The sequence below is a fragment of the Gopherus evgoodei genome, chromosome 14, assembly GCF_007399415.2.
Source record: "Gopherus evgoodei ecotype Sinaloan lineage chromosome 14, rGopEvg1_v1.p, whole genome shotgun sequence".
Taxonomy (NCBI): Eukaryota; Metazoa; Chordata; order Testudines; family Testudinidae; genus Gopherus; species Gopherus evgoodei.
In genome coordinates this window covers 19,250,180-19,264,310 of record NC_044335.1, presented here as the reverse complement: position 1 = coordinate 19,264,310, position 14,131 = coordinate 19,250,180, and the positions used below count along the sequence as shown (strand labels likewise).

The 14,131-nt window shown below is 43.7% G+C and overlaps 1 protein-coding gene across 8 annotated transcripts in view; it reads left to right on the top strand.

Moving 5' to 3' along the window:
* EYA2 (EYA transcriptional coactivator and phosphatase 2) overlaps positions 1-10,917 on the top strand; it is a 151,327-nt gene extending 140,410 nt beyond the window's left edge. For 6 of the 8 annotated variants that reach the window (XM_030533618.1, XM_030533620.1, XM_030533622.1 and 3 more), the window contains 2 exons: positions 1,885-1,985; positions 9,323-10,916. In XM_030533618.1, coding sequence (XP_030389478.1) covers positions 1,885-1,985; positions 9,323-9,403 — 182 coding nt within the window. In that variant the 3' untranslated portion in view covers positions 9,404-10,916. Of the gene's footprint in view, positions 1-1,884; positions 1,986-9,322 lie in introns of all 8 variants that reach the window. The other 2 variants (XM_030533626.1, XM_030533623.1) reach the window with 1 other exon arrangement.
* Positions 10,918-14,131: the final 3,214 nt, after the last annotated feature.

Here is a 14,131-nt window from a genome sequence, read left to right as displayed (position 1 = left end):
ATAGTGCCTAGGAGACATGTGCACCCAGCAGCATTAGCAGCCTGTGGGCCCTATGTTCTGGGACACCCTATCTCACACATCTGAGAGGAAGGAATTCTAATCAAACCTGTTACCTAAACATGGCTAAAGGTCCTTCTTACACTGGGAGGGCTGGGCTGGACAGTGAACTGGACCAGTTATAGAAAAGCAACCATGGATCAAGATAGAAAAGCCGTGGTTATGTGCTGTGATTGCTAGCAGATATTAATGATCTTGTTTGCTAACACAGACCATGTTTACAGCTATATCTGGTTACAATCTTTGAATGTAGACAGGGCCTAAGGAAGGAAGACTGAGAAACAAAAGATGCATTGGACTGAGAAACAAAAGATGCAGGCTTAATTTCTGACTCTACCACAGAATTTCTGTATGATCTAGAGGAAGTCACTTAGGCTCTCTGTGGTTCAGCTTCCCATCATTAAATTAGGGCTAGTAATACTCACCTACCTCACAGCAGTGTTGGGCAGATAAGCTCATTGTTTGCAAGGCTGAAACACTTGGTGAGCACCAAAAGAAATGCCTTTTATAATAATGTTGTGTGACAGCTGACTGAGAGCTCCTTTAAATCAAAAGCATATGGACAGCGCTGAGATACATAACTATGAATTTCATGGATCACATTTGCACCACACGAGTATATACATGCTCTACCCACTAAACTCCTCCCTTGCATGCACCAGACTCAATATAAAACCTGTGATGGATTTTCTGGGGGAAGACTTCTTCGATTGTTCCAAAGTCTTGGTCAGGAGTCTGGTGAGTTCATTTTTATAGTGACCAGAAGTAAAGATGCAGAGATTATAGAGAAAGCAGGATGGTCTAGTGCAGGGGTCGGCAACCTTTCAGAAGTGGTGTGCCGAGTGTTCATTTATTCACTCTAATTTAAGGTTTCCCGTGCCAGTAATACATTTTAATGTTTTTAGAAGGTCTCTTTCTATAAGTCTATAATATATAACTAATTTATTGTTGTATGTAAAGTAAATAAGGTTTTTAAAATGTTTAAGAAGCTTAATTTAAAAATAAATTAAAATGCAGAGCCCCCCAGCCCAGTGGCCAGGATCCAGGCAGTGTGAGTGGCACTGAAAATCAGCTCACGTGCCGCCTTCGGCACACATGCCATAGGTTGGCTACCCCTGGTCTAGTGTTCTGAGTATGTGACTAAGACCCAGGAACTCCCAAGATCTTATCCTCTCTCTGCCATTGTGACTCACTGTGTGACCGTGGTCAGATCAATTAAATTAAAACTTTTAAAATTCAAAAAAGTTTGACAATGTTGGCCTTAATCTCTGGGGGTCCCTGTTTCCCTGTATGTAAAGAGGTGATGATCATTCTTTACTTCCCATGGTGCAGTGAAGATTAATGTTTCTAATATGTTTTGTAAATGTGTGTTAAGCAGCACTTTAACATAGTACTGATATATTAATGTGCACTAGGGAACCTTTAGTGCACACCAGCACGGTCTGTACAGACCAATTATTGCACAACCTGTTAGTGCACTTTAGAAATTATAACCCCTGTAGTGCACATTACCCCACTGTATAGACACACCCTGAGATTCCCAGAGAATTGCATGTGTCCAGCAGCAGGGGCTTTCAGAAATACACCAAAAATCACAAGACTTATGGTAAACACAAGGGAGTTGGCAACACTAGGTAGGTAAAGAAGATGCTGCTAGTTTGTGTGATGGCATCTCAGAGAATGTTGCCTAAGTCTTAATTTGAGAACCAAATTACAAATGCAAAGAAACAAATGAAATCAGGCCCTGCCCCAGCCCTCACAGCTGAATTCCAGCCCGGCTGCCCAGTTCTCTTAGATAACAAACACTTCTTCTCTTTGGTTGCTCAGGGAAAGAGAGCTGTTTTGAACGGATAATGCAGAGGTTTGGGAGGAAAGCCGTGTATGTTGTAATAGGAGATGGTGTTGAAGAGGAACAGGGAGCAAAAAAGGTACAGTTGTATGTACAATTCCGGGTTCTTAGAGTTTTCAGTTCAATGGCTCTTTCTTTAACTAAGCTTTAAATGAAACTTCTTCCCCTCCATGTTGTTTATAGTTAGGCTCTTTCCCCCGTTTGCAAATCCTCACATCACCCTGAGCAATTTCCTATTGCAAATCCCACTTCCATAGCCCTGGCAACTATTGCAAGCTTTCAGGTGGTCTCAAGCACTGCTAGTTGCTATTACATGTTCCAGGAACTGTTCCTGATTAATAAAGATGGCATTAGACACATGAAACAAACCCTGCTTGTGTGATGTCAGCTGAAGCAACCATGGTGAATTCTGGAGTTTCTGATCTATATGCCACATTCTTATAATTTCCAAACTCCAGCAGAATTTCTCAGGATATTAATACTCAGTGCTGTCATGGAGGCTAATGTTGTTACAGTAAATAATGCCAAGGAGACTAATAGTGAGTGGCTGCTTTTCTTTTATTAATGATTTTATGGAGCTATTTGATTAATTTTAACAAACAAAAAAACCCAACAAACGAAAAACTGGAGAGGCACATCAAATGCATATAAAACAAAAATGGAAGGATCTGAACGTGACATAATCAGGGATAACGAACCTAGAATCCTGAGAGTATTACATACTCATTGGACAGACACAGCCCTTTGTCACTGGCATTCTAAAGAGACACTGGGAGCAAGTATTCTTTGCATCACATGCCAGCTGACTGGGCAAGTCCAAGTATAGCCACAACCTGATTTTAGGTACCAGATGAGACTTCCATTTAGGGATTAGCAGAACATTTCAGATACAGTAAGATGTGACCTAGACTTTTGCCCAGATTTCTAACTGAATCCAAAACTGATGTGTTTTTTAATTGAAGAATCAAAATATTTTGAACTTCATTTTTTAAATATTTCTATGTCTCCTTTTCCTGCTTTCCACTGGCACCAGATGCCAAACTGCCGAAATATGGCATTCAACTTGGGCTCTCGTGGGTTTTCCAGCCTATTAGGAAATGTCTTTCTCATCATGGCAGTGAAGACAGTCACTAATGGTGGTGCTACTGCTTCTGCTGGGGTGGTGCAGTGGCTCTGAGCCCTGGCTGTGGGTACAGTATGTCTTTGGGGATGGAGCATGCCCTTAAAGAGACATCTTCCCCTTCTGAAAAGCTGTGGTGGAGGAGAGGCAGTTGAATTGGAGCTGTGCTTGTACCGCAGCTCTCATGTACTACTGATGCAGGGTGGTGAGCACCCATGAAGGGGCTGCAGCCATACTGGTGTCACTCCCAGGCTTTGAGGGTGGGAGGACAGCTGAGCCAGAGGTGCCCTTACATACTCAGTGCCCTGTGTAGCCTGCCTGTATGATCCATGCTTAACTGCTGCTGTGGATATTACCAGAGTAGTGAGAAGGAAAGATCATCCTGGTGACTGCATTTTGTGTGGACTGGAAGAGGGAGAGAGGAGACGTGAGGATGCCAGAGAGAAAAGCTAACAATAGCATAGCATGAGAAGATCCAGGGCTGGGCCTGGTTTATGGTGATGAGGAAAGATAGATTTGGAGGTGAGGTTGGGGGTACTACAGTGATTTTCATGGTAGAAAAAAAGATAAATAAGAGAACATGGCAGAGCACAGTCAGAGACTTTGGGCGCAGGGAGGAAGAGTCAAGAGTGCCATTCACTAAGGCTGTGCAAGTTTGGGTGAGGATGGTGGAGCTGTTGATTTTCCTTCTCTGTCAAACTGCAAATCCTTGGATTACTGGCTGTGAGGGTTTCTGCCTGTTAGTGTGGGTTGGAGTCCCTGAACAGTTCAGAGAAGAACTCCCGAGTCACAAGGGTTCCTGAATTTTCTGTGGGGTGGAAACCTGATGGGAAATCTGCCATCATTTTGGTTTCAACATGGCCAGAAACACCATTAGATCTAGTCTCTCAGGGTGTCTTCCTGCTTCCCCCTGCAGTCCCATCTAAGACTCTTGTTCTCCAGGCATGACCATCCTGTGTAACCCAACTTCCCCTGGCCGGTTCCTAGGCTGAATGAGGCAGCAGGAAGCAGCAGACAGGAAAGGCTGGTCACATTGAGAGCACGGGCTCAGGGAGGAGGGGATCCCAGCAGGTGCAAGGTGGGTCAGCACTTGCTCTGTCGCCAGGGTCTCACCCCAGTCCTGCCTTGAAGCAGCCAGAAAACCTTTTCCTCCTTGGCACATCAATTCCTGTCACCAACAAAAAAAAAACCTCTGGAAATTAGCCAGATTCCCAGGTGCGTAGCTGGTTCCTTAAGGGTTAAGAATCTCTCCAAGAAGAACCCAAAATGCAGGGACTGAAAGTGAAGTGGTAATAGCCTGCTGCTTTTGACAGCCCTGCACTATACTTCAAAGGTAGTGGGTCAGTGCACATGACTGCATCAAAGGCTGCCAGGCTCCATGGCAGTATGAAGCAGCAGGAAGGTTCAGCAGCCTTCTACAGGCAGGGTTTCAAGAGGCCTCTTGCTAGTGTCTCCTGGTTTAATCAACCCTCCCATTAGGAGAACACATTCTTTGCTGGAGCTGTCACAACCTGTGATTGATGACAATCATTAGTCAGTGCTGCTAGCTACACACCTGACTTTATACAAAAAACTGGGCAGGCAGAGAAGCTTTCACTATTTTGTTGGCAGCACTGGTAATATTTCAGTTTTAGTCGTTTTTCTTTATCTAACCACAAATGATAAATCTGTAAGAGCTGAACAGCAGGCGTGGCTGAGTGTCCAAGCTTTCTTCTCTTTAAAGAAAGGAAGGTAGATAATTTAAGTGGAAGGGATTTTATATCCACCAGGGGTCTGAGGAAATGGGAGAGGAAATAACTTTTCTCCTATAAAGTGAAATTGCAGAGCAATGCACTGTAGTCACTTCAGATGCCCCTGTGTTTGCTTGCTGTGTGTAGTATGAAGTGAACAAAGAAAGTGATAAATAGGTAACTTGATGGGGGAGGGGTACTCAGTGGTTGAACACTGGCCTGTTAAACCCAGAGTTGTGAGTTCAATCCTTGAGGGGGCCATTTAGAGATCTGGGGCCAAAATAAACTGTCAGGGACTTGGTCCTGCTAGTGAAGGCAAGGGACTAGACACAATGACCTTTCAAGGTCCCTTCCAGTTCTGCAAGATAGATATATCTCCATATATTATTTATTATTAGCTTCAAGGGAACTTTTTTTTTACTGATGGGCAACATAGCAGAGAGGAGCTTGAACTGTATTTAAGTAGAGAGGAGTGTAAATAGACATCATGTAAAATGAACATCTGGTGTCACTACAGTGTCCTACGCAGGTAGTAGCCCTGGGAAAGAATCATCTTCCTTCAACTATTTTGTCTGCTTGGGAAATGAGAATGTGTAATGTTAAGAAACCAGATTAAGGCTTTAGCTAGACACACAAGTTGCACCACTTTATCTGTATGGGTGCAGTTAGAGGTACAATCCCCCTAGTGACACAGTTAAACTTATTTGTGTGGGGTAAGGGGAGTAAGCTAAACCAGTTAAGGCAGGCTCATACTTCTATAACGCACGCTGGGGATTGTACCGATATCACTATTTTGGCATTAACTGACATCATTATACCAGTACAAAATGTGCATGTAGACCAGGCCACAGTCTTTGGTACAAACCTAGGACGAGTGAACTGGTTTGGATAAGAAAAGCACCATCTAAAATCTTAGGCCACCCAGAGCAAATCAAAGCAGTTTGGATAAAGATCTGAATGTAACTTCCAAATCTTCTGAGATTCACCCCTTTCAACTGAAGTGACCACAAAAACTACAGAGAGTTCTAAACACGAGTCACAACTGTCAAAACTGTACCTACAGAGTTATCAGAATATTAACCAGACCCACCTGGTGTTTGTACATCACTTATTTACTGACACCCACAAATAGTTGGCATTTTTTTCTTTTGGAAACATAAATCTGGCTTGGAAACTATGCTTATGCTCTTTTCAATTATTATAATAAAATTAAGTGATGGCAAGAAGGTCACCTGAATCCAGTAGAACACCTCGGGAATGGAGGTTAACTGCAAGAAGGTCACCTGAATCCAGTAGAACACCTCGGGAATTGAGGTTGTTCGTAACTCAGAAATGATGTAATTCTGAACAAAATGTTGAGTGTTCTTTCAAAGTTTACAACTGAAGATTGACTTCATACAGCTTTTAAACTTTACTATGCAGAAGAAAAATGCTGCTTTCCCTGTATTTTTTTAGTTGTTTATATTTAACATGGTAGTGTACTGTATTTGCCTTCTTTTAATTTTTTTGTCTCTGCTGCTCCCTGATTGTGTACTTCTGGTTCCAAATGAGATGTATGGTTGACTGGTCAGTTCATAACTCTGAGGTTCTACTGTATTTTTAAATGAATCATAGAATATTAGGATTGGAAGGAACCTCAGGAGGTCATCTAGTCCAACCCCCTGCTCAAAGAGGGACCAATCCCCAGACAGATTTTTGCCCCAGATTCCTTAAGTGTCTCTCTTTAAGGATTGAACTCACAACCCTGGGTTTGGCAGGCCAGTGCTCAAACCACTAAGCTGTCCCTCTCCCCCCAGGACATTTCAAGAGAGAAGGACCTCCAGGACTTAGACAATTATATGGAGAACAAGCGTATTCAGAGTAAAAATAGCAAATACTAAAAAATAAACAAGGGGTTTGGAAAAGGATACAGAGTTTCATGCTTTAAGGCATAAGCCAACCTCTGACAAATAGAAGTCAGGAGGAAGCTTCCTTGGGGATGGGTTATCCTGTACCTATTATGGGTAGTTGGAATGGCCTGCTTAGAACTAAAGGTTGCCCCTTCAACCACTGAACCCAGACCACAAATAAATGAAAAAGCAGGAACGGAGTGAATGTCAAAGGTTAAAAAAGCAGAGCACTACGAACCATACCAAGCTAAGAACCCCCCAACAGCGCCCACTGCTCCTCAAAGGTGTCTAAAGAGTCAGTGGACACCACCCAGAGGACCTCCACTCAGAGGCGTGACATAACAAGGGATCAGAAATAGGCCTCACAGTAGCAGAGCATACCCCTGTCCTGATTCCTCCTCCTGGTGTGATGGGTGGCCATCTTGGCCAGTGCCAGGCGGAGGCGGTCTCATGACTTCGTGGGGCTATGAATGGGGTGTGCATAAATGAGGAGGGGGAGAGGGAAGTGCAGCCAGAACCTCAGAAGGCATGCTACATAGACATGTGCCAGAGTCTCCCTCTCTTCACAGAAAGGGCAAGTGTCGGGAGATTCCATGAAATGCACCAGCTCCACAGCCCTGCTCACAGCTCCATGAAGGAGCCACCAACTAATAACTTTGGCAGGCCGTGGAACAAGAGTGGAACAGGAGGTCCCCACTGGTTGGAGTAGGGGCAGCATGTCAGGGCGAGGAAGTAGATGTGTACAGATGTTTTCTGGGTGCAGTTTGGAGACAGACCCACTGGATATCATTCAGCCAACTCAAGTGGTTTGTGTTGAGGGGGACCAGAGAGGTTCATGAGGCAGAGGCCAATGATGAGCTCCAGAGGGCCAAGGTGAGAAAAGTGAGAGAAGCTGGGGGCAAGGCTGCCTTCTCCTTCTGGAGCACACTAGGGGGGACATGTAGAGTGGGCAACCTCATGCGCTAGCCAAGCACTGCAGTGTCCTCCTAACTGTAGTCCAGGAGGTCTCAGATTCTGGTGGCATCAGCCAGGACCATCCTTTGGTGCACTAAGTGAGACTCCACTGCCTGCACATGAAGGTGCAGGTTGTATAGCAGGGGTCTGTTAGGAAATCTTCCCCCTCAGTGTGTGCTGCAGACCCGGCTGCTGAGATAGCTTCCAGATCCTGAGGAGGACCTGTTAGAAGACTGGCAGCTCGGGGTCAGGAGGGAGACCTCTTAAGTGGAGAGAGAGAATTGCTGCTGGTCATTTCGGCACCCTCAGAAGTGGTGGAGGAAGGCGTATGCGAGCATGCTCCATGACGGACTATGGGTACTGGAGTCTTTTTCAAAGGGCAAGGCATCAGAACAGCGCTGTCCAATTCCACATCTGGTGAGACACCCTGGCCTCCAGATTGATCCAGTTCTCTAGCGTGGAGTGATCAGTGGCAGACAGGCACACATCAAGATAGAACAGTGGACCTGCACTTCCATTGGATGGTCTTGCGCATGAGTGGGAGGAAGCCAGTCTGGCACCTGTCCCCAACCAACCGGCCAGAGCTCTTGACCCAGCTGACTTGGGGTGAAGGAGGCTGCTGAATAGATGGCTTGGCAAGTCTCCACCCATGCCAGTTCTCCTGGGTCCTGGGCCACGAGGAGCACTTCATTGGTATATGCCAAGAGGTTATCCTATAACTGCCTGGTGCAAGGTTTCTTGCATCTTCCTCTGAAACAGCTGGTAGTGGGCTAGATGGACCCCTGGCCTGATCTATTATGGCAATGCCTATGTACTTACGGATTGCTGTGGGGTTTGTCTTTCCTGCAGAGTGAACTCTAATTGTTATAAAACCAACTGCTTATGGTTCATGCTTTGATTATGTAAACAACTTTAATTTATTGCATAACTTCCTAGTCTATGGGGAGGTGGCAACACAAAGGTGTCAAGTATCAGAGGGGTAGCCGTGTTAGTCTGGATCTGTAAAAGCAGCAAAGAATCCTGTGGCACCTTATAGGCTAACAGATGTTTTGGAGCATGAGCTTTCGTGGGTGAATGCATGCATCTGACGAAGTGGGTATTCACCTACGAAAGCTCATGCTCCAAAAGATCTGTTAGTCTATAAGGTGCCACAGGATTCTTTGCTGCTAACACAAAGGTGGTTTTCATGGCCTGGAGCATGTGTTATAGGAAAGGATTGCAGAGCTGTGTGGAGGACCTCATAGCACTTGTCTGTCATGTTGCTAAGGCACCTATTGCAATGGATTTTAAGCATCAGGAAGGAGCAGCAAGATTTTGTTTTGAAGAACATTATTATTCTAGAAACATTAACATTAAACCCAGTGGGAAAATGGGAAGTAAAGTTTGTAGCGTATAACAGTACAAAATCTTTGCAGGCATGCAGAAACTTGCCCTGCCCTGCTTGTTTCCTCCGAAGCAGGACAGCATGTGAAAGTGCCTCACAAACTCAGGAAGTTCCTGCAGTTTCCACACTTTGCAATGTTTTTAGTCTCTACAGACACACACACACCTGCAGAGGGGACACCAAACCTTCCTCTTTTAAGTTCTAAGATTATCCTTTATCTCTATAGCAATATTGTGAGTTGATGGCTAAGGGTGTAACATGTCCCATTGTTCAGGATGCAAACTGTGAAAGATCTTTTTGATCCTTGTGTTTAAAAAATATTTTTTGGTTTCATTCCAGCACAACATGCCTTTCTGGAGAATCTCCTGTCACGCTGACCTGGAGGCTCTCAGGCACGCCCTGGAACTTGAGTACTTGTAGCAGACCCCAACGTCTCAGCGCTGGGCAAGCTTCACTCAGAGAGAGACATCAGCTCAACCTAGTCTTTGGTATTTTATATAACTGATCCTACAACAGTTGTAGTCATCTTTCTTCAAAGGGAACCCATGGTATGGAAGCCTTTAAGAATCTGCATCAGGAAAGCAATGTATCAAATCCTTCTTCCATTGGATGGAGGGAAAAACCTTCAAATCACCCAGTGGGGATCCTACAGCTTTTTGGCTAAAATGGATTCTTAGAGCTGATACTGGACTCTTGACTGTTTTATTGCCATGTGAATGACTTTGAAGCACACAAAAGACTAGAAGTCCTGGGTCTACTTGTCAGTTTTCTTGCTTTGAAAGGGGGGAAAAAGGACACAGCATGGAATTCTGGGCATGCTCACTGGACTCTTCATTACATCATGTGGGACTTTCTGAAAATAAGAGTGAAATAGTTGGGATTTTTTGTATTTGTTTAATTTATGAACTAATCTCATTACTCTGGTATTAAGCTCTGTATCTGTGTTTTTATCTTCTTTTGGGGAGGGGGAGGGTCCTACAATTCTAATTTAATAGTTCTTTTCTCCATGATAAACTCTGTGGACAATCATATTGTGTACATTAGTATTGAGGACATTTCGGACTGTTGGTAAGAATTGTAGCTATGTTTTTTAAACCTGATCTAGAGGTATGTGGACTGTGCATGTGTCTAAACGGTGCCTTATGCTGCCATCTTGTTTTTGGTGGATGGGGAGAAGTAGATTGTGATGAATGAAAGGCATTAAATAAAACTACGTTTACATTTTGGGGGAATAGAACACCTGCCTTCTCTTCTCTCAATGCATTGTTGGACCTAGCAGATGTGTAGAATTCTTGCTTTCCCTCTGAGGTAGAGATGGAGTAGGAGAACTTAGATTGGAGATGCAAAGACTACAGTCTGTGGGAACTCCCTGTGATGGCAGGGTGAGGAGCAAAGACAGTCACCTGAATTATGTTAAGTGCCAGAGAACTTGGCCAACAAACAACATCTGTTCATCCATCAAGGGAAGATAAACTGCAAGCAAATATTACAGCTCGGCACATTTATTTTTGACAAAAATATTTATGTAAATAAATGCATATGCAAATTAGATTCAGCCTACAAGCTCCTGCTGAGCTGCCTTGGCAACCCTCAATGTCAAACATTTTGGCTCCCTGGGCTTGGATAAATCTCTAATTCTCCATACATATTTTATTATTATTTATTTCTATTATGGTAGCACCTTGAAACCCCAGTCAAGGAACAGGACTTCATGTAGCCAGGCAGTCTACAGACATGTGACAAGTAAAACAACCCCAGAGAAGCCACAATCTACATGTCACACATGATGCCACTGGTGTACAAAAGAGACAAATTGGGTGGATGTTGGTTGGGAGGAGATAGTAACAATAAAACAAAGTTTAGCAGGTCAGTAGAAGTCAGAGTTTGCCCTTTGCCTACCCAATGCCAGATGGGAGTAACTTGTAGATTTCACAGCAGAGGAAGGTTTAGAGGAAGGACATATGGGAGATGATTAAATGGGCATTTCCCTAAAACAGAAAAAGTGTAACAATGTATTGGCCTCATTACCAATGCAGCATATTTACTGTTTGCACGCAGGTGGGAAGCTAAATAGGTTTTAAAGATACAACAGCTACAGCGGTAAAGCCTTCGATGAGAATCTCAAACCAGCCACTTCAGGAAATAAAAGATCCATTGTCAGCTCTGAGCGAGAGAGTTTCCTGCAGGGTGAGTGTGGAGTACTGATCACAGAATAATTTAATCTCAGCATCTGGCTCAAAAGTATCAGCCACGCAGCATCTGCAAAGTATGTTATCCACACTCGCCTACAGTAGGTAGGAGTGGAAAAAATCTGTTTCGGGTCTGGGCATAGCACAGCACAAAACAAAAACAAAGTGTGGTTCTCCAGCAGAGGAGTCACTAGCTTTATGGCCTGCTGAGAGAGGGAATCTAGGACAAAGCAAAGTCTTTCTGCAATAGGCTTGGCTGGCATAAATAGAGATTAAAGTTGACCACAAAACTAGCACAAGAAACCAGAGAAATTGGGGGAAATCTGACTGACAGGCTCCCATGAGATAAACACAAGTGAGTAAAACCTCCAAAAGGCAGCAGCTCTGGGGAATTGTAGGCCATTGACAGAAAGTGAAGCTGCAGCTTTTAGGAACTTGCCAATCAACTAATTGTTTCTTATGGAATTCGGAGGCACTGGCTGGCTCATTTTACCAATAGCTCATTCTTTCTGAAGCGAGTTAAGAGACTCTGCTTTCTGAACGTGTTCAGACATTTTCAAGCTCGCTGATGTGCTTGTGGTTTTCCTTCCATGCATCCTCCATCGCCCCCAGCCTCCTATCCCAACAGAGTTCTAGGGCTTGGTCGCTCTTATATTTGTACACACACACCCTTGCTCTCCCCTGTGTATTGCTGCATATGCTCTCTCCATATTCATTCATTGCTCTCCTCCTTGGTTGTGTCCATCTCTCCTATGCCTCAGTAACATTGAGTGGCATGTGCCAGCAAGAGCAATGATGTGCCGCAGACCTGGCATGCCACCAGCTTCCAGACACAGAGTAACAGGTGTCCTCCTCTCACTAAAAAGCATGGCCTCAGCCTTCCTTGTCTGAGGGAATCTAGGAACATTTTGTTTGGCAAATAACTGGCTATCTGCACATACATATTAGTCCCAGATTAGCAGCTGGGAATACCCATTCCGCAGGCACAGTCCAGACCGGGGTAGGCAACCTATGGCACGTGTGCCAAAGGTGGCATGCGAACTGATTTTCAGCAGCACTCACACTGTGGGTCCTGGCCACCGGTCCGGGGGGCTCTGCATTCTAATTTAATTTTAAAGGAAGCTTCTTAAACATTTAAAAAAAAACTTATTTTCTTTACATACAACAATAGTTTAGTTATATATTATAGACTTATAGAAAGAGACAGTCTACAAACGTTAAAATGTATCACTGGCACATGAAACCTTAAATCAGAGTGAATAAATGAAGACTCGGCACACCACGGCTGAAAAGTTGCCGACCCCTGGTCCAGACTATTGTTTGTAGCCATGTTTAAAAATATTTTCAAACATTGTTGCAGTCTAAGGCCCTTTATAAACTACACTAGCAACCAGGTGAGGGGCAGCTATGAGGTGATGAAGACCCTTGAGTCAAGTGTAATGTAGGCCACCTCAGCCCTAGGTGAGTAAACTGAGCCTTGCCTAACAGACATACTGATGACATTACTAATATAGGACTGCTAATAATCAGAGCCTCTCCACTTACAGAGGGTCAGCACTCCTCCCTCTGAACCATCTTATGTAAAAACGAGGCACTGAAAGATAGCTATCCTTTTTGGTAGATTATAATCTGGCCTCTTTAAGACTTGAATGGGACTATAAGAGTTGCAGAATGTAGCAAACACTGTCGCCACTGACTGGTCAACACTTCAGGGAGCAAAATACCTTTCCAAACAGAGAGAAAAACTAGCTGCCCTAAGCTGTGTCTTGTTTAGTCACTGGCTTGCATTTCCAGAGAACCCATTTGTTCCATTATTTAGGCACAGGCTGTGTTCCTTTTTCACTGTGTAGCACTTTATTTAGAAGAATTTGTATCTTCCCATCTATTGTTGATTAAATAATCATTTTCCTATTGACCTTCACTTCATAGCACAAGCTTGAAAATTACTTTCTCCTTCTAAGTTTAAAATATCTTTAAGGGAAGTGGAGACCTCTTCTCAAGTGTTAGTCATGAAATGAAGCCTATAGGGCCGACTTGACTGCTGGAGTAAGTAGGCAAACTCCATTAACTTCAGGGTTATACATTTATTTATGCCAGCCACAAACTGGGCCTTAAACCTTAGCTTGGCTAATGGGCTAAGTAATTACAAAACTAACCCCGGCTGCCCCTACCTCAGTTCACTTATGTCATGGGAACGCCCAAATAAGTTTAATCATTCCTACTAGGTTGAGGGACCCACTCCCAGAAGTCCAGAAATGAGATAGATAAGATATATAAAATTCAAAGAGGCCACAGGCATTTAAACCGCCTATCAGGGTTATTGTAGTGGAGTGATAGCACCATTTATAGTTGAGATTTAGATAATGTGCTATTAAACACAAAGCTGTTATATAATAAGCAGGAATAGTTAGCTGTATCAGCTGTCAATTTGCTCCATTCAAATAAGCATACATGCACTAAGGGCCTGATCCAAAGCTTGTGGAAAGCCATGGAGAGATTCCCATTGACTTCAGTGGGTTATGATTCATGCCTCAAAAAAGTCACTTTCTCCATAGAATCAGGAGCCCAGGTATTTGCATAAGTACCAAAATACATTTTGAACCATGAAAAAAGTTCTTGCTAAATACTTTTTTAATCCATAAATTGAGGTTATGTCTGATCATTACTGTCGGCTTTATTTTAAACTGGACACAGGCTTTATAAGAATATACTACAGTGTTCTAGAGGTATTGACCAATATGCTATAGCCTCACAAAACCACTACTGTTGGGCTTGGGGTTCATTGCTGTAAGCATTTTTAACACAGAAATAAGTGTTTGTAAACAAATGATGACTGTGGGTGATGCAAGGCAGCAGGTCCCTTACTTCAAGCCTCATTAAGTTTCTCAGAGTTCTTGGGAAGAAAACTCTGTGATCCAGTTCAAACTTGTATTATGATGCTACTGCAATTAAGGGCAAT